General features: G+C 39.9%; 1 protein-coding gene across 1 annotated transcript; it reads right to left on the reverse strand.

Moving 5' to 3' along the window:
• Positions 1–348: 348 nt before the first annotated feature.
• Positions 349–20,317, reverse strand: elapor2a (endosome-lysosome associated apoptosis and autophagy regulator family member 2a). Its single transcript, XM_042496724.1, has 22 exons — positions 20,222–20,317; positions 17,647–17,767; positions 15,057–15,246; positions 14,827–14,974; positions 13,693–13,782; positions 12,100–12,205; positions 11,838–11,990; positions 10,130–10,218; positions 9,849–10,029; positions 9,622–9,750; positions 8,142–8,232; positions 7,930–8,032; positions 7,701–7,838; positions 5,722–5,985; positions 5,439–5,612; positions 5,154–5,340; positions 3,696–3,792; positions 3,511–3,612; positions 3,274–3,400; positions 2,767–2,945; positions 1,150–1,318; positions 349–1,053 (listed from the first exon to the last, which is right to left on the reverse strand). Exons 1-22 carry the CDS (start codon positions 20,315–20,317, stop codon positions 985–987), a joined length of 3,003 nt encoding a protein of 1,000 aa, XP_042352658.1. The 3' UTR covers positions 349–984.
• Between the last annotated feature and the right edge of the window lie 1,046 nt (positions 20,318–21,363).

Raw genomic sequence — 21,363 nt, forward strand, 5'->3', positions numbered from 1 at the left:
CTTGAGTGATTTGGTTTCTTTTTCATTGGGAAACATGGAAAAAAGGCTGTGAGCTACTTGGCAAGAGATTAAAAAAAAATAGGAAATGAAAAGGCCTAAAAATGATTTTAAAAGAGAGAAAAAGTATGAAGTATATACAATATTCGCCTGATTTTTTTAAGATTGTTTGATGGATTATTTGTTCCGAACATAAGCCCAAAATTTCAGCTAAGTGCTACAGTCAAAATCATTCAATCAATCATTATTTTTCACCCACAATGCCACTTAGACCCCTCTGTCTCTGAGCCATTCGGAGGGTTTCTCAAAAGAATCAGTCAACAATGAAATCAATCAAACTGGGTCCATTTATACATAAATACATCATAATTTATTTGACGTACATAGACAGTCAACACCACAACCTCATCCACATAATATGACCTTCATTTTTTCAATGAGTCCGCGAAACACTTCTCCTCATTACAATAATTTCAACAAAGCAAAAGAACAAACAGATGAGGAGACGGATATGGCCAGATTACAGCAGTGTGTGTGAATGGGAGATGGACACACACTCATCATTGGTGATTCTGCTGGCAAAGTCCATCATGGCTGTCTAAAGAGACATTAGACACCACGCAGACTAAAATAATTATGAAGAGAACATCAATCAGTTAGGTCCTTGCCTTACCCTGAGCTCCTCTAACAGCCTTTCTGACATCAGTTTGGATCAGAAGATCACCAGGAAGTGTCTATCACACACACCTGCTTCACAGTACTATGCTTCGAGTTGGACAGCTTTGTCGTACCGAGCTTTAAGGCCACCGTGTTCGTGTGACTTCTCTGAACCTGGCTCTAGGTGCATGATGTGTGTGTGTAGATGTGTGTTTGTACACACGGTTGGTATTCCAGGTACCAGAGCTCATAAAGGGGTGATTGGTTAAAGGGGTCGTTCAGTGGAAAGTCTCTTGAGGGTCTGATCTCTTCCCTCACTTCACCACCTCTCTAGCTCCACACCAACGCTTTCGAATGAGACGAGTTGAGCTGCACGTGTTCATAGTGCTCTCCGTTTCCCTGAAATCAAACACAAACACGCTCTCTTTGCAATAGTTTTTAAAAGACTTTTCACCATCTTATACTTTAAAAGTAAAATGGTGCTGTGACTCTCACCTTGGATGCTATGGCTTTGAGTTTGCCAAGCAGAGAAGGTTTTGTGTACACGATTTCATCCTCCATGTCTCCCTCGTTCTCCCCCTCCATCACAGCACAGCTGTCAGCTCCTGGCATCTCGCACTCCTTATTGGCAGACATCACCAGCCGCGAGTACTTGTACTCCAGCCTAGCAAAGAGACAAGTGACAGAATCAATACTGTTGGAAAAAACACTAATGTTGTCCTCATGAATATTGACAAAAACTGCCATGTGACAAGGAAAGAATGGCAGGAGGGAGAGGATCAAATGACAGGAGTTTTGGAGGAGAGTAAATAGGAAAGAAAGAAAGAAAGAAAGCTTGCGGCAAAGAGTGAGAAAGAAAAGAAATGAGGGTGCATTTCATCATGCTAACATTTCTCCTCGCTTCCTTTGCTCACATCTTACTCCTGTTAATGGGAGATGCAAACAGCAGAGACGAGGAGGAAAAGCAAGGACAGAGGAGCTGAAAGCTGCCAAATGTGTAAGCCTTGGTTCCACAGCGTTGTCAGTTAAGGCTTGCTGCACAGCTGAATCACCTGTCAAACTGACTGGTATGAATGTCCAAAGAACGCTTTAAAAAATCATTTCAAAACCTCAAATATCTTCCACTGTAGATAGATAGAAGTCATGCCACTTTATTAGACACTTTAATGGAGCAAACACCTGTCTCTCCTTACTCTAAGTTCCTGTAGAAGCGTCCTGTCTCGTCTTCTCGAGCAGCATATAAGGTGTTGGAAGATCTTTTATGATGGTGAAGACGAATCAATTTGAGGGACACAGGAGGAGAGGAGGAAAGGGGGGCAACTAGATGACTAGATATACCGCCACGCGGTTGTATGCCTCCAAAGACCAGTCAAATTGCACTTACAGTTTACATCCATGTCTGTGAAAACATGTATGCTTCACAATCAGCACAGTTTCAAGGTGGTGAACAAAAACATTACGTATGAGGTAACCAAGACCTTGACCTTTGACCTTTGACCATCGACCATCAGATTTTAATCAGTTTATTCTTAAGTCCAATTGGACTTTTGTACCAAGTTTGAGGAAACTCAAACATATTACGACGGAAGGACGTTTGTGTCAACTTTGAAGTAATTCCCTTAAGGTGTTCTTGAGATATCACGTTGACAAGAATGAGACAAATGAGGTCACTGTGACATTGAACTTTGACTTATGACCACCAAAATCTGATCGGTTTATCCTTGAGTCCAAGTGGACGTTTGTAGTAAATTTGAATAAATTCCCTTCAGGCGTTCTTAAGATTTCACATCTACAAGGAGTGGCCAGACGGGCGGAAAACCTGAAACGTAATGCCTCTGGTCTCGGCTGTTATCTGTGCTGAGGCATAAAAAGCACCCCTACGCATAAAAGAAGAAAAAAAGAAGTAACACTGAGTAGGGAGGTGGAAAAGAAGGCAAAACAAAGGAAGGACAGAATGAAAAAAGCAGAGACGATTATGAGAAGGAATAGGGAAAGAATAAAAAGATAAGCAGGGATCAAGTTAAGAAAGAATACAAGGCGGAAGAAGAGGAGCAAGAAAAGGAAAATAAAAGTCAAGAAATATGAAAGGAGAATAAAAACAGGGAATCGTACCTTTTGTTCTTCTTCCAGAAGTAGCAGGTGAGAGAGACGAGCAGCACTGCGGTGAAAGCTCCCAGCCCTGCACCGAGCCGTACCCAGAACTCCATACCCTCACATGGCAACGTTTTCTTTTCAGGCAGGGTCACACCTCCCATACACAGCTTCGGTTCAGTCCACACATACAGCAGGTCCTGAAGAAGAATACACACACATACAGCATTAAAAACATTCAGAACATTCACTCAGTTTTGTATAAACACTTGAAAATGGAGCAGCTTAACTCCAGCACTCTGCATTTCGACTGAAACAAAGACTTTGAGGGTGTTAGCATCCATATTGGCTGAACAGTGTTGGAACGGGAGAATAAAATAGGCTCTAAATTCTACACAGTCAACAGGATGTGGGTGTAAACACCCTCAAATTAAAGCTGTCAGCTCTTTGTTTCATTTCAAATCCAATGTGCTACACTCAAGAACCAAAACAAATCTGTTCCATCGATAACTCTGTGTCCACACGCACCTGGTGCCCTCCTTTGCAAGCTCCCTCGATTTGATGGTAGTCTCTCGCCGTGCATGTCGGACAAGCTCCCGAGCTCTCCCATAAAAAATGAAAGGTGCAGCCGTCACATGTTCCTGCAGGGCACTGACTGTAAAAGCCAAACACACGCTGTCACTTCTGCACCACATCACTGCACAGATAAGGGTTACATGTGATATTAGACAAGGGAACGGTGAAACAGTGACAGGGATGTAGCACCTGGGAACCGAGAGCTCTCCTTTAGTGCTTTTTTCTGGGTTACAGCGAAGTGTCACCACTGCGCTTCGACCTGACTCACAAGATGAGGTCGGCTCCAAGGACCTGAGCAACAGAAAAGCGAGACAGAAACTTAGAGTTCTACTTTTTTTGACATAGAAAAAAAATATCTGACCTGATAGAGGTACCTGTAATAGAAGTTGACATCAGGGACTTTCTTGGAGGTCTGGGGGTACAGCTCTGGTCTCGCCCTTATTCCATCAAGTGTATTATCTACCGTCACTCCTGTTATTTATAGACAAAGGAGGGTTGATTTAATTTGTGCATGAACAATGAATGTGTCTTTGGTTGTCTCTCTTCTGTAACATAAAATTGCCATTATTGTTGTTTTTCCATACACGTGCTGGCTTGGTTTGGCTCGGTTTGACGAGGCTCTTCAGCCCAGCACGGCAGGGGTTTATGTGACAATTACAACTTGCTGAAGGTGTGTCTGCTGCTAACTGTCTTGAGTCGATGAGATTTAAAAGAAGCAGGGATGATCTATGGCTAAAGTTGCCGCTTTATTCTCTTGCATTTTTCCATCTAACAGCACAGCAGGTAAAATAAAAGTATCTGTTGTTGGTTTCCTGTTGTGTGCAGCTCTTCATCTACCGTCTCACTGTGGCTGTTTCTGTTTGTACTCCTCCTCTCTGCACACTTGTTTTTCTTGAAAAATAGTCATCAAACAAGTTATATCAGTCCACTGTTACACATTTGACTGCCTGCATATTCTTCAAAATAAAGCCCCCCGTTATTTTGTAAATTAAAAGCTTTTATTATGAAGCAGCTAAATAATGAAAAGTGTAGTTTTCAGCAGCAGTAACTTAACACGACTTCTATATGGAGAACCCCAGTAATGAGTCTTAAAAACCGGAAATGACTTAGCACCTCAGGTTCCTTCAACTCAAAGTCAATATGTTTTTTCAATGTGTTTTTTGTTAGAAGCCTGAAATAAAGTCTGTGGTTAACACAACCATAACCCTAACCCTTAAGAGACTTTCACGTCTTGTACTACGACATAAAATGCATTAGTAAATACTCCACCTGCAAACACTGAAGCTTTTATGTGTCTTAAAAAAGACGATTGCGAACAAGTGGCTAAATAAGACTAAAGAACATCATCATGACGATCCGCATCGAACACGGCTTTACAACCTCATATTGGTGGCAACCTGACCATAGTTCTCGCAATAGCTTTTTACTTTGGGCGACTGCATTGTGGCTTCAAAAATCCTGAAAAGATTATCTGGCTGAATAAAATATGAAAGTCTCAAATGTTTGTTTACCACACAGCTTATTTTCTGCAATGATCCAGAATCCAATAAAAAAAAATCCCACAGGCCTTTTGATGAGGGAACCAGGGTGATGTTAGCGTCCAGGTTGGCCAACAGAAAAACATCGTCCCTGGAGCCCTCTATGGCTCAAAGGCAACATGACACCATAAAATAAAGCAGATGAGCGCAGGTGAAAAGAGAGCTGAACACAACAAGGTTTTTAAAAAAACCTCCATCTCTCTGCTCTCCTGCACTGACTTGAGTTGAGTACAGCAGTATTAACACACCAAATGTAACTCGCAGCACCACTGTCTGCGTCTAACGCTCACTAACCGAGTAATGTGTCAGCCAGGTTAATGGACTGCGAGGCGAGCGCTGTGTGGAAGCCTCGTCCAGTCGCTGGGATTATGGTTGACTGACAGATGAAGGTCTTGACAGCACTGGCTCCTTCACCCATCTCCCTCTGGGAGTCGGTGATGGATAGGTCTGTTACATTGTCTGTGCATACTGCCAACTGACCCTGAAATGAAGAAAAAGAGCAAATAACAAGGGCACTGCATTCATACACACAAACTTTTGAGTGAATTTTCTCTGCATGTGTGTGTGTCCTCTTCACACCTTTCCTCCACACAGGCTGATGTTAAAGTGGTGGAAGTACTTGGTTCCTTTGGAGGTGAAGCTCGGGCCGTTCATTAGAGATCCTACAGAGCCAATGAGGCTGAAGTCATAAGTCAGAGTGACATTTCCCTCTGTGTGGGTGAAGTGACAGTCGCTGTAACATAAACTGTGGTCCTGTAAAATAAAAACAAAACAACAAAAAAAAAATCAGGTATACAGTTGTGTAAAAGTGCCACGAAAACAACTTATAAGAGCTTGATTCCTCTCCGCAACACAAACAAACCTTGTCACTCTTGCTGGCTGGTCCACAGGGTTTGCAGGCGTCTGGGCCCGGCGTGGCGTGAGAAGCGAGGTATGTGTTATGCGGACACTCTGTGCACTGACTGGTGAGCGTGTCTATGTAGTGTCCAGGTGAGCACGGCACACACGTTGAGCTGGAGGGTTGGGTGCTGAGGGCACAAGCGCGACACCCAGAAGACACCCCATCAACAGCATTACTCACTGTGATTGAGTATATTCGCGCCACATCGTTGACATATCGCCGTACCTGAGAGAGACAAACATGGAAAGAAATATGCTGCTAATATTTGCTGTGGTGGTTTAAGAGGTTTATACAAAAACTAGATATACCGCCAAGCAGTTCTATGCCTCCGTGTAATCAGTTCATTCTTGAGTCCAAGTGGACGTTTTTGCCAAATTTGAGGAAACTTCCTGAAGGCCATCTTCAGATATTGCGCTCATGAAAACGAGACGGATGCAAGGTCATAGTGACCTTTCTTGAGACATCACTTTCACAGGAATGTGATGAATGTAAGGTCACTGTGACCTCTGACAGCCAAGATCTAGTCAGCTCATCTTTGAGTCTACTCAAATGTTTGTGCCAAATTTGAAGTAATTCCCTCAGGTGTTGTTGAGATATTGCATTCACAAGAATGAAAGAGACGAGGTCACAGTGACCTTGAACGTTGACTTATGACAAACAAAATCTAATCAGCTCATCCTGGAGTCAAAGTGGATGTCTGTGCGGACAGACAACCTAAAACATAATGCCTCCAGCCACGGCTGTTGATGGTGCTCGAACACAAAGCCCTACAAAAACAATGGATCACAAAGCACAGTCTGGGTGTTTTATACAAGGTGTAGTTCTGCTCTCACTTATAATGCCCTCATTCCTGCAAAACAGGTAATTTAAAAGAACAGGTTAATGATTCAAGCTTCGCCTGAGCAAGCCCAGTGATAAAGTAGTCTGTTTGATTTGTGGTTTGGTTTAAACACTGACACCACCTCAGACAGTATCTTTGATACCCCACAGAAGGGAGTGTTAGGTGTACCAAGTGTGGAGTGGATTTACAGGAATAAAGGCTGTCCCAGCTGTTATTTGAACTTGCTGCATTAGGAGCTCTGAAAACTGTCAGGAAGTCTGTCAGAGCTGCCTTGTTTCTTGACATAAGACGCTGAATATGAAGGTTGAACCACAAGACACTAGGCCAGGTTTCCTGACTGTTTGAAGGACCAGTTGGTTAAGTCCTAACCTGACCTCCACAGCTGAACTCGGGGTTTCATTGTGGACATGCACAATGAAACAAAATGTTATTATATATGTTAACTTGCTGGGCGATCTTTTTTAAAGGAATACCTCTCCCCTCAAATGACCATTTTATATCACTTGTTGATGAATTCATAAAGAAATTCAATGTTAGATTCATCATTCACCTTGATGAATTGAAATAAAAGGTCTGCATTTAACAACAGAACAGCTATATCAAAACGTCTCACAACTCATGCAGTATAATCAGAGTCTCATTTATCCAGCCATATGCTTAGTGGTCCCCAAAAGTAAAGCTGTTTCAGACAGAAAATGTAGCTCTCTTTCAAGCCAAACTCCATTAGAAGAAAAGTAATTTTAATCTGGAGTTTGTTTGTGTGACTTTGGTGAATCTAAACTAACCCATTAAAACACCAAAGTCACAAAATAACACAAACAAACCTGTGGCAAGCCAGAAAAACATTTTCTTAATGAATTCAACGTAACACTTTGTGAATGATTGATATATAAATGGTCATTTGAGGGTGATGTATTCCTCTAGGAAATCATTTCAAGGGGAAATTATTGAACAACTGCCTAATTATTGATTGAAAGAAGGAAACTGAGACAAAATAAAATCACACAAAACAATAATAAAGGTATATTGTAAAAAAGAAAGCACTACAGATTGCTAGCTCCAATGTGAATATAAATAAAAGACGTTAACTTGTACTTACATCCGAAGGCTGGTTAGTCCTCTGAAAAGCCCATGTGTAAGACACTGAGGCATTCTTTGTCATGACGTGTGTGTAGGTCTGTCTTGTTTTTGTTCGCTCCCACGATTCCACCACCGTAGTGCTCTTCCTGTTTACATCCTAAATAAAAAAAAAAAACCATGCACTTAAGTCACATCATCTATACAATAACAATGTTTGTCAGCAAACATTTGTCAGGAGCTGTTCTCACCATCATGAAGTAGAGTTCACAGTCAGCTACACACACTGTTTCAAACTCAAATGTGATGCGACCAAACTCCGTCCCAGAGTGGCTCGACATAGACGTAGGGAGCCTGGTGGCAGATGCAAACAGAGACGAGCAAAATCAGCCACAACAAAAGAAACAGACAACTCAATGCTTAGAGTGATGGAGAGTGAAAAACGCAACATGGTTGTACTCACTTGAAGCCAGGGACGTGGATGTTGAGGATGAGGTAATCATTATCTGAACTTCCTGCTCCACTCTGAATATGATCACCTGCCACCTCCCAGCCTGAAGGGCAGATCAAATCCACATTACTCAGTTATTTAAAGATAAATATACAGCTAGATAACATGGAACTCTGGTCGATCTACATGAAAGGAATACATCTACTCTCATTCTTGCTGAGAGTAAGTTGCAAAGATTGATACCATCTTTACGTTTTTACAACAAAATGAGGCCAATCACACCAAGACACAACCACTCCAAAAACGCCTTAGAAGTGCATCTGGAAAAACAGCTAGAAGCCTGTGGAGTGGGGCCAAAAGTGACAATTGGGAGCGGTGTGACTCTGTGCCTTGAGCTGGAAAGTTGAAAATAGTTTAACTTTTATGTGCACCCGAAAACTGCCAGACAAACAGCATCAAGAGCGGAGTGCCCGACAGGCGTGGTGTAACATAGGGAAACAATGGTTTTGCTGGCAACGCTTTTCTACCGAGTCAGAAGCCAGATAGCTTAACTCAGCACAATTTTTTCACACCAGCCAAATATTGGAATTACAACTTCCTGGTTCATCATGTGAAACCATTTGGCCAAAGGATGAAATTAAAAAAATTGGTCTCTTGGCTCACAAAAGTCTGTAGTGCGCTTGCTCTATGTGCCCAATGAAGCAGAAGATCTGGGTAATTTTATACCCCAGAAAACGACCTTTTTTGGCTTCATGCCCAACTGAGAAACTTTAATAGGACTGAAAGGGGCCCGGCCTCAAACACTGTATCCAGTTCTCTTTGTACATCCATGGAGGAGACTCCAGAAGTAACTGCCTCTGGCAAATAAATTGTCCAAGATATAATGTGTAATCAGTGAGCCTAAGAAGTGATGTTAGGTGGACTTTGTTACCTTTGGACAGAGCCAGAGGAGCTTTGTACTCTTATTTCCAGTCTTTGTGCTAAACTAGGGTAACCATCTCTTGGCTTCAGTTTCATATTTACCATATAGATATGAGTTGCATCAATCTTTTCAGCTTACTGCAGCAAGAAAGCAAATAAGCACATGTCCCACAATGTTGACATAGTCCTTTAACACTTTGAAACCCGAGAAAACTTGCTTGATTTCTTTTTAAAAAAGTAAAGAAAGTAATGAGCAACTTAACAAGAAATGACCCAAAAAATTTGTATTAGTATTAGTACATTAGTAACAAGAAACTTACCTTAAATTATTAAAAAAACGAATAAAAATAGGAAAAGAACCTGGAAAAAGTGCTTAAATAAAATATAAATAATTAACAATAAAATAATAATAAATAACAATATTTTTTCTGTAATCAAAGTTTAAATATATAATTACAAATATGGTTTTCTAATATTTTTTCCTAGTTCATTTTCTAATGGTTCTCTCTTTTCTAGCTAAATTTCAGATTATTTCGGGCACTACTGGACATATCTTGCCAAAAATACCCACCATTCATGGTGTCACATTTGGAGTTGCCCACATTGAAACAGGAGGTCTTCATGTTTGCAGGAAGAATATTCCACCACTTATACTCATAACCCAAGGTGGGCTCGGTGCCCGCTGGACACTGCATACATGCTGTGGGATGAACACAATAAAAAAAACACACAATAAGCAAAAATTCAAGGGAAGGAAAATGGCACCATGGAATTAAATATAAATCAAGTTTCCAGTACGTTTCATCCCATCAGAATAGGTCCCTGGTGGGCACGGTGAGCAGGTGGCTGTGTCATTGTTATAGAAACCAGGGTTGCAGGGGGGGCAGGGCTCCCTCTCTCCACTTGGAGGCAGCGACTCAGCTCCAGATACGCCCTCCAGACAGATCTTAGGTTCAATCCACTTATATATGACCTGCGTCTGCAATGACACAGAGATGGAGCGTGATGGACTGGAACTGAAACTGTGATTACAAAAATTTGACAGGTATTTAATCTAGAGGTGGCATCTTTTATCTCACCTTGCCTTCGTGGTCACATGCCGTGTGAATCCGGAAATAGTCCTTCTTGGAACACGGAGGTCTGTCCTTACACACAGCAGATCCCTCAGCTTGGAAAATAAATGTTGTGATAAGGCAAAAGAAAAGTGGCTATCATTTAAAAAGAGCAACTGCAGAAATCATTTCAGAATTTACACTGAACATCACTAATACTGTAGCAAACCGCAAAATATCCCTCTAACGTCCTGCTCACATGTTTGGTAGAGTATATTTTGAGTCAACATATCTTGATGAAAAATGTGTTGAACTGAACTAAACCTGATTGAGCCATCTCTACCATTCAGTTTAAATTTGTTATGCTAAAAAATCCACTAGATGTTGCTTTGCTTTTTATTAAAAAATCTAATAATGGTCAAATAACTTTTTAAAAACACGCTCTACCAAACCGTCTATTTACCCTTTGGTGGTAAAGGTAAGGAAGTTAAGCTACCAACTATTTGCTAAATATAAAAATGAACTTCTCATCTTTCATTGTTGTTAAATGATACATTAAATGTTATCCATTATATATGCAGTGAAAAAATTCCTTCAGTACGATTTTTTTACTGTCTAAAACCATGTTTTACCGAACAGTTGAGTTGGCCTTTTATGATAAAAGTAGATATATTTAATGTTAGTCCATGATATGTTTGGTGAAAAGAAATCACATCAGTTTGATTTTTTGCACAATTTCTGAGACGTCAGTAATGCTAAATATGCATGGAAATAATATTAGTACTGGTAATACTACTAAAGGACATAAAAAATGCAAAGAGTTTTTTTTTCATCGCTTTTTTTGTGAGGACTGAGGAATATGTTACACAAGTTGTGAATGCAGATGAGGCACAGAAAAATAGACGGAATAACGTGCCTTTGAGGAGGAACATTTTAGCATGATATTTTGCTAAAAACACAGCAGTGAAGCTAAGGGGTCATGCAATATGCATAAAGAGGTGTACTGAATTAAAAATGTAATACGTTCAGAATACTCTAACCTTCTTACAGTCACGTCTGTGTGACTTTACTAAACACGACACACATTCACAGCCTCATATGAAAAAACCTTAAACCTGTCAAAGTGAAGATTCTTTATATCAAAGTAAATTATAAAAGGAGGTACAATATTACATATGATTAAAACTATCAGGTCAGTCTGACAGATTTCTCTTATCATGACTAATATTTTACCAAAATTCTCTCAAGGGGGTTCTAGTACAGTGACTGCCTTACATGTGAAATGTTTTTGAGTAAAAAAAAAAAATCCTGGTTGAGAATCACATTATAATAGAGCATGGGGCATATCACTTTTATCCTTAGAAATAGCGTATCAGAAAACAAAATTATTTAAATGGAAATAATATAGGAGTTTTATGAAAAATACAAGAACCTTCTTGCTACATCGTCTACCAAAAATCTGCGACTCCCTTGCGATCACACAAGCCCCCCCGCACTGAACTAACAAGCATGTCTCTTCTTCAGAAGTTTGACCAATGTGGCTGAAAATAGGACAAGCTGTCTTTCTATGCTTTGGCGGTGTTACGTGCTTCTGTGAGCAGCACTGATAGCAATCAGGCTACACTGAATACTGCACTGCAGTTTCATTATTTGGCTCCAGAGATTCAACATTAGTGCAGGTTTGAGACGCTGAACATCTGCAAACCTTTTTCTGTGTGTGAGAGTGTGTTCCTACCTGCATACTGAGTGGTCGTGTTACAGGGAGTGCAGGAGCTGGCGCCGTGGCCAGCATAGGTGTCCCGAGGACAGGGCTCACATGTGGAGGAGCCTGGGGCTCGGCTGAATGTCCCCAGCTTACAGGGGAAACACTCTGATGTGTAGGCGACTCCTGGTAGAAGGAAAAATGACAAATACAGAATTAAAAGGAAAATATTTAACTGTATCGATAATTTATTGATTACAGTGAGAAGTGTGGAAAACAGAAATGTGTTACTGACCCTCTATTTGAACATTTTTCAGCAAAACAGGTTTCACCCCTTTGGTCCCCATCAGGACCCCACCCGTTCTCCAGTACAGGATGTTGGTGCCAGATTTCAGGTTAACCTAAAGCACACAATTTAATGTATTATCTGTCAAGCTGTGGCAGGAACACAGCAGAGAGCAGCATAGACAAACAGTCTGGCTGTGGTTTGTGTAACTCCAATTAATGAGACATGCCATCCTAAAATTACTGTCCACGATCAGCCCAGATGCGAGAACTGAGCCCTCACTGCATATGATCATTTAATTTAAATGGAAATAAAGCACAAAGTTGCACGATGAATATTTTGAAAACAATCAGTAGTACATTTTAAGCATTAAATTCATGCACACAAAGCACTTTATTTTACATCAGAATTACATTATATAACTAAAGGAAAATGTTCAACTTCAGATGGTTTAATTTAATAATTCAAAGTGCATCATTGGGAGGGATGAGAATAAAGAACCAGTTCCAGTTGAGAAACTCAACTGCAACTCATCAATTCCTTTTATTGATGCCGGCATGTTTTTCTGACAGTTGCACATTGCAAAACAATAATGTCAAAATCGTGCTGAAAACCTGCAACATGAAGGACTCTTTGTAGATGAAGGAAATGTTCCAAAGTGTTGCTTCATTTCACTACAAAAAATGACATTACAGCTACTTGTAATGTCTGAAAAATGATTTTAAGGTAAACACCAGAAATATGCTAAAGCATCTTTCTATACATTACTGGCATAAATTCCACCATAATGTATTTGGCGCTCTACGCAGGAGTGCCACTGTTTCCAAACCAAGCAGCACATCCTTTACATATCCAAAGTCATAATGACATTAGCGCCATGCAGCACCACATGCATCACTCTGTTTTCTGAACTGTGTCAAAACAGTTGTATTGACACTGAAAACCTGTGCAGGCCTACTTTTCTCAATTCACAAAACTGATCAGGAATCAATAAGAGAATAATGAATCAGACCAATAAACAGAATCAATAATCGCATGGTATCAGTAAAATCGTATCAATTCCCATCCCCAATCATTGATGCAATGAGGTCACTAATTTGATCGTGTAAAGCATGTACATTAAACTTACAAAAAACTATGCAGCCATAACATGTGCTACTTATGCAAACTTAACTGCTAAATTTCATTTAATCAATCAAACTGTGAACACATTTTCTTGGTTTAATTAAATCTAAAGAAAACTGTACCACGTTTGTACCATATAAATATTAATGTAATTAAATCTGACCTCTAGCTAAAGGAGAAAAGCTCTAAAATATTCTTAGGAGGACAAACACACTGCTCACGACATTACAGCTACTTGCCAATTTTTACTCACAGTTCAAAGACTGAAACTCATTTTACAGTGTGACTGGAAAATTACTGGAGACAACAACAAGTGATGCAAGCCTCCTCTGTGTTACTAACAGGCTTCCTGCTTGTACCCACCCATTTCTTGCGGTTCCATCTGAGTTCAACACATTTAATTTCCAGAGAACAAGGCCAGCTGCCAAAGACGTGTCCTCCGCAGCTATTGTTCATCTTAGAGCGTGCAACACTTACCGTATGGGTCGCCCATTCACCATGATTGGTGAGCTTGAGCCACTTTGTATCAGCAGACTGATCCAGCTCCTGACACTGGTCGTTCTGGATCTAAACACACACAAATCATCATCAGCTGAAACTCTCACCTCTTTTATGGTAGTGCTTTATAACTACATTATTCATTATAGACACAGTAAAAAACAAATATTGATGTGAATTTTTATCTCTATGAGGAACTGTGTGTTTGTGAAAGCATCTGTCTGTCATCATGAAAAAATAAATGTTAAAAAATGTTAAAATCCGAACTTTATTACAGATCACCAAGATGCAATTAATTTCAAATCTTGATCTCTACAGCACACCTGCCTTTAATTAAGCACTAATTAAGAGACTCATCATTTGACTTGCCATAGCGGACAAAAGCACAGGTGCCACTGATAACATTAATTAATGCTCCGTTCTATTTAAGGGCCTCAGCAGTGAGCCACGTCAGTGAGCCATGCAGCATGCACAATAGCAGGGCTCTGGAATTGGCTTTTCCTGCTATTATATTATGCTGCTATCGTTATATTCCCACAGTATAGTATGTTGTTTGATGCATGCATCTCATTAGAGGTCTCCCTGACAATGATCTGGGGCTATTTTTAACTAAATCGGACATTTTTTCGCCATTGTATTAACATGAGAATACGTTTTCAGGTCATTTATGATGACTGAATTGCTTGATTTATTTAACCAGAAGGTCCCTTAAGATGGAAATTTCTTTAGCAGGGGAGACCTGGCCAAGACAGCACAGGTTAAAATTTAAATAGAAATAAAACAAAATGGACAGGACTGGACACATGATGATCAAACACACAGAAGAGACTGACAACAGCTCAAATGAAGAAATTGCATTTCTCAGTTAAACTGACTTTTTTCCAAGGCGACTAGATTTTAACAAAACTACTGTGAAAAAATATACTGAACTGTATAAAAAACACACACACAGCATGCACTTAGACAAACCAGACACCCCACAAAGACTAGGGTGACAGATACCCCCAAACAGCCCAACAGTGACCAGCGGCTGGTGATTAGCTTGGTGTGTCAGGGCCATCAGAAGAATAGATAAAGTTTCCCTAAAAGTTTAAAATAAATAAATAAACTCACAAAGAACTCGAACAGCAGGTTGTTGTCTGGATACTGGTACTCAAAGATGACCGAGCCCTGTTTCTTCAGATGGACAGCATAGATGAGAGAGACTGTGCATTCATCTCTGTTGGACTCAAGATAGTTTCCTTGAGGCACCCAGGATGAACTAAAAGAAAAAAAAGGATAAAAAATTAATTTTACAACGTAACTATTTGAATTCTAGTTTATCTCGTGTCCTACTCACACACCTGTTGCAGGTGAGCCCGTCATCTCCGCGTGGACTGTTTTCTAGCGAGGTTGCCAGGCTACTGAATCCAGCAGGCATTGAATCCCACTGGTCGAAGCGGATGCCGCTGCCGAGAGAGTAGCTTCCTGCCGCACACTGGGTACACTCCTGAGCCGACATCTCGAGGAACTCGCCTGCCTTGCACGAGAAAGCTGGAGGACACAGAGACCGGGCACAGAGGGGAGGAAAGATGAAGAGTATCACATTGGTTAAGTCATTTTTCCAACCGTCTTTGCAAAAATCATACACACTTTATAGAATCACACAGACTGAGGATAACAGAGAAATATTCATGCATATCACTGCTGCATTCAGCATAATGTAGCCCTGCTGATCTTAATCCTTACATCCTGTTACACACTGTGTCTGTCTGCGCTTTTTGTCCACACTAAGTCATCACGTTGTCTGCATCTGCCAATGTTTTGACAGTGCCAGCTTTTCCTCATACCTGAGCTGGTCAAATGTAATTATGATGCCTCTGTGCTTCACAGCAACCCTTGCAAAAAATGCTAAATGGGTGTGTGGGTAGGCTTTGTGTAGCACACTGTCTAAGGGGAAGTAGTGTGTGTAAATGTGTGCAGCAGAAGGTGCTTGTGGGTGTGATTTGATTTAAGGGCAGTTTGCTGCGACACTCATTTTCATGGTGACATAATTAATTGCTGACAGTATTAAGTAGGTCTCTTGCAATGCATTATGCTGCATAATGGATGGCATCAGCTTATGCAAGATAGTTTAACAGATATGAGGAAACAAGTATCCGGTGTTCTTCCAGTGATATATGTAGAAGTTTGAACAGGAAGAAGGAAACAAAAAAAAAAGTTTAAAATAACAAAAAGTGTTAAGAGTTTAACCTTTACCAAGTATGCAACATGAAGATGCAGATGTTTGCAAGAAATATGGGAGGAACATTCCTCAGGACAAGCCTTCTCATCTCACAATGATCCATTAATATCATTAGAGTAGTTTTCACTGGATGCAGTTTACTCATTTGTAAAATATCTAAAGTCTCACTGTCCATTCACGTGCACCCTGCTGTGTGAGTGACCTTTTAATTGCACACAGATCTCACCAATGATAAGCTGAGCCGAGCCACTGGTGAGATGGTGTTGTGACAGCGCAGGGAAAACCTGTTCTGAGAAGGTCTAACAAAGAACAAACTTGCATGACCACCTCACAGAACACCGGTGTCCTTTTACACAATAAAAGTCTGTCTTCCTGGCTCCATGTTGATAAGGCGCCATTCACCACAACTGAGATGTTTGTGAGGAGCCCCCCCTTCAACAAAGACAGGAATTTAACACTCGCCGTGACTCACTAAATCATTGCCACCAAACCAAACTGCAAACTTTGTCTATTCATTCATTTGTAAGAAGCTCAATTTGGACAAGTTTTAACCCTGTGAAACCTGGAGCATCATCACTTTTATTTTTCATACACTTTTCACAAGTATTTAACCCTTTGAACCTTGAGGAAATTGGTGCAATTTCTTTCAAAAACATGGGGGAGGGGGGCAATTAGCATTTTGGTTAAAAAAAAAAAATCACAAATTACAAAAGAATTATTTTTTAAAAGTGAGGGAAAAGGTCTAGGTGGAAAAATCTAAGGAGGAAATGTATTTATAATGATCATGATTTTATATTTAAAAATATATTATAAGATTATTATAATTTTACGTACAATTAAGCCTATATTTAAATTTTAATTTTACATCTTTTTAAATTTTTTAAAATAAATTTCTTGTAATTTCCTTGGAAGTTTTTACAATTTTTGGTAATTTCTTCTTTCATTGCTCATTGCCTTCTTTCATGTTTCAAGACTGAGACCAAGCACAGACCAGTTTAAGTCCTGCGCCGCATGACACACTTATGGTAAAATGTGGAAACATGCAAACCATAGGCACTCCTCACATTGGGCCACATTTACTAATATATGCATAGAAACACTAAAACTCTGCGCATTAAATAAGAGCACTTGCAAAACTACCGTTGAACTCATGACACGTGCACACCAGATGATTCTGTTCTTACCACCGTGCGTATGTTGGTGAATCACTCATTATAAAGTGACAGGAGCGTGCTCGCTGTCTGCCATGCCCCCTATTTCACTGTATAAGGAAATCTGTTTGCCCAGAGGCGTATCATGGAGAATTTTTTATTTATTTATTTTATTAAACCTTAATTTAACCAGAAAAAACTCTTGTGATTAAAAATCTCTGTCTCGGGATGGAACAAAAATACAAAATCAAAATATACAACTCCAAAAGAACAATATGAAAGACAAAAAAAAAATCAACCACAAAAATAAAGTTACTACAAGGAAGGGCTTAAAAGTATGTTAATAAAACTCTGTGAGTGGACTATAAAAAACAAGACAATTAAAAGACCAGCTAAAAACAAAAGTTAGTGAAAAAAAATTAAAAAAATAAGGACTGAGGTTATCCAAACAGGGTCAGTCAGGTTTGTAGTGGTGGAAATTCCAGGCTAATGATAAGGTTGAGATATGCACAACAACTTTTTATTATCTCACACACACACACACACACACATACTTACTACACTCGGTGCCGCGCACTGGCTCTGGTAGTCCGGTGCAGGCCCCGGGGCTCTGCGGGATGGCCACTCTCCACCGAGATCCTGTGCTGTCACACTCTGTGTACTCATAGTAGTAGTCCGTCTGCCAATTATACACACACACAAAACATCTGCATTAGAGATCTGTCGCCCTAACAGTCTTAGACCCAAACAATGAGCGAATGTAGGCCAGGTCAGTAAACATCACACCACAAGAGGCCTCCACCCACACCAGAGCCCTGAGTCACTCAGTCTGAGTGAGAACGCATCGAAGAGTGAATGGCTGATGATACTGCATTAGCAACCAGCACTGAAATTAACTTGCGTATCCAGCTGCTCGGGGCTTTTTAAAACATGACCCGCCTGTTTACGCTGTGTTATCTCTCAAGCCACAGCCACTCTCTTCTGCCCTGGATACACAACATACCATCTCCATGGCGATGAGAAAAGGGGGGAGATGGCAGCAGGCGAAGGGAATTTACCAGCAGCTTTTCACATTTTCAGGATGAACACGAGACATTTTCTCATTTTTAATCTGTGGTCTGGAGTAAATACCATGATGAGCTTGATGTTCTCGCCTCCACAGAGCTTCTCTCCATCTTCCTGCTACAGAGGAGGGTGGCCTAATTTCTGACAGTTTACATAATGTTGCTCCTTGAGCCAAACCAGATTTTGACACCGCAGCACATGCAGGCTGCTGTGTGTGGAATGATTTTTACGGTGTCTGCAGGGTCTGGAGATAGAGCTCAGTCACGCTGAAGATAAAGAGAAAATAGGGGCCAAATCAAGCTTAATTTCTTTCCAAACTCAAAGATTTCACATTACATCTGCACTAAGAATAGGTTTTTATTCTGCTGCAGTAAAATCACCTACCTTGTGAGCTGTGGTCACTTTCAATACTCATCGCAGACCATCATTCAGCATTTGAGTCTCTGCTCCTGAATGCATTTCATGAGATTTAAAGGAGCAGTGTGCCAATTTTTAGTAGATTTAGTCCCATCTCGCAGTGAGATTGTAGAAACTTAAGGTACGTCTCATAACGTTCTCATGATGTTTGTTCAAGTGGTCGTTTTTTATGATCAGTTTGGTTTTAATGAGTTATTTAATTCCACAAAAAAGGCGATTTTCCATCTTGATTGACAGCTGTGTGTGCTAATCCGAGGACTCACGTTCAAGTGGCGCTGCAATTCATCAGACTTCTCCACCACGCAAATCTCTACTGCGCAGACGCCGGCTCTGAATGACATCACCAGAGCAAGACGGCAGCAGCTGTATCCGGGATGTTCTGGCTTCACTTATGCATAGCGGGGGTAAGTGGGGTCGTGTCGTCCATCTTATACATACAGCGTATGATCTCCAGATTTTTGTTTAAGTAGAAGCTATGAGATATAACCTCAGGTATTAAGTTATTTCTTGTTTTATTTATTTATTAGGTTAGGTAGTACTCTGTCACTTAATCGTACACTGCTGGACCTGTGTTACTGGTTTTTTCTTTCATATGTCAACATGTAAATGAAACTTCAATTAAATCTTTGAAAACTGTTTTTTTTTTTTGTCTTTCCCTTTTCATTATTTATTTATTTTTTAGATGTGTTTATTTTGTCTCTTATAACTAACTACTTATTAGAATTATTATTATCATTTTCTTTTAATTTATTGTGCGCCACGGGGTAGAGGGTGGTTATGAAGGGCTTGAGTGGGCATAGAGGAAAGTGTGCATAATTGGATAATTAACTGTCATCTGTCTATTCCTGGAAAATCAAATAAAACACACAAAAAAATGAAAAACATGGCTCATTCTAAGGTATAATATATATATATATATATATATATATATATACATATACACACATACACACACACACACACACACACATAATATATATATATATATATATATATATAGAATATATATATATATATATATTGCCCATATATCCCCCAGTATTCTACTTTTAAACCAAGATATCAACCCTGATGTCACACTGAGTTATCCCAAAATTTTTAGCAGCACACAGCCCTTCACTGGAGAGCTGCAGTAATCTCTTAACCAGTGTGAAAAGAGAGATTGAGCCAATAATTTAAAGGAATGTTGCTCCACTATCTTGGGACTGTGTGACTGAGCTGCCAGCCTGGACTGAGGAGGTGTTGAGCTGAGCCAGACCAGTGGGAAGGAAAGGCCGGTCCATGCAGGAAACTGATAACAGCCTTAAACAGCACTCCAGTGGTGAAGTTCAACATGAACCAGACCTCAGCAGAGATTTGCTCAAACTTATTATCTTAACAAAAACAGCTACAATTTAAAGGTGCATTCACCTTTCAACCTGCTGAAAATGATATGGAAAAAAAGCATACAATAAATCTACCCGGAAATGTGTCATCAATTTTTAATCGTATTCGATGTGGTTACACTGGATTACCAACTGTCAGCGCGTGCAGCTATAGCAACCCCAATCTGTGCGTTTTTTATTTTATTTACACAAATCCCCGTCGGTGAGCTCATTCACAATAAATGCAGAGAAACAAGATGATATCGATCGACTGTGGCTTCTCTCACCTCGCTACACTGCCGCTGTCCTTTGGCCCCGTCAATCAACCGGAGCGTCAGAGGATGAGAAGCGCAATTGGCGACGAACCAAGCCGAGGACCGCATCGTGGATCATCGAGGAGGAGAACAAAAACAACGATCCTGGGTGGATGATTGTATTATAACCTGAGCTGGATTAAAGCTGGAGTCGGACACAAATCGACACCTGCTTCTGTCGCCCCTAGTCGGCAGATCGCCACCCTCACTACCTGCGATTATCCTCAGACTGAGCGCTCCAGGGCTGCTTCATCTACCGTCAAGCCGGGCAGAGCCAAAAGGGTACTTTAGGTTTAGTTTTTTCAAAGTAAAAACTCGTGACGCATGTATGAGCTAACAATTGGTCACAACTTATTTTTTAATGCTTATTTTTTCCTAGTTGTTAAGACTGAATTTTGTTTTTATTTAACTGTATGCTCATTGCCTTCATTTTTCAAAGATTATTCATTGTGTAATTTTATTTTGAAGGCAAAAATATAATACGTGTTCTATTTTTCTGGTTGTAACTGGTAACTTGACGCAGCTGTGTGTGCGTGCCTTCAATCACCGGCTCTGACGCTTCTGTGACGTCGTTCAGGAAAAAATAATATTTTTTTATCATGTAGCTGAGAAAGACTAGAACATTTTGTCGACTAACACAATTGTCATTATGGCCAAATGCTATATGCAAAATATACACTATAACGCCAAAAGTAAATTCATGAAAACACCACCCAACTTTAAAGCTCTCTACAATGAATTCTTGGTCGTGCTGCAAATCCTTAAAATATATTAAATCTATTCCCATGTTCAAATGAACTGCTCAACTGTGTAGAAATTTGCATAATATATAATAACAGAGAGTAGAAAATAATGTGTTTACCTTTAAATGAAGACTAATTACTTCTGTTCTGTATTATTTGTTTATTATATATATATTATATATATATATTTATTTTATTTTTTATTAGTAGTATTTTCCATGAAGTATAAAAAAAAAAAAAAAAAAAAAAAAAAAAAAAAAAAAAAAACTTATTTTTTTATTTATTTATTTTTCCTTTATTTATTTTAGCTGACGATTCCTTCCTCCATTTTCATTAGCTTTCTATTCTGATTCATGCCCATATACTTTGGTA

Source organism: Plectropomus leopardus, chromosome 11 (assembly GCF_008729295.1).
Source record: "Plectropomus leopardus isolate mb chromosome 11, YSFRI_Pleo_2.0, whole genome shotgun sequence".
NCBI classification, from domain to species: domain Eukaryota; kingdom Metazoa; phylum Chordata; class Actinopteri; order Perciformes; family Serranidae; genus Plectropomus; species Plectropomus leopardus.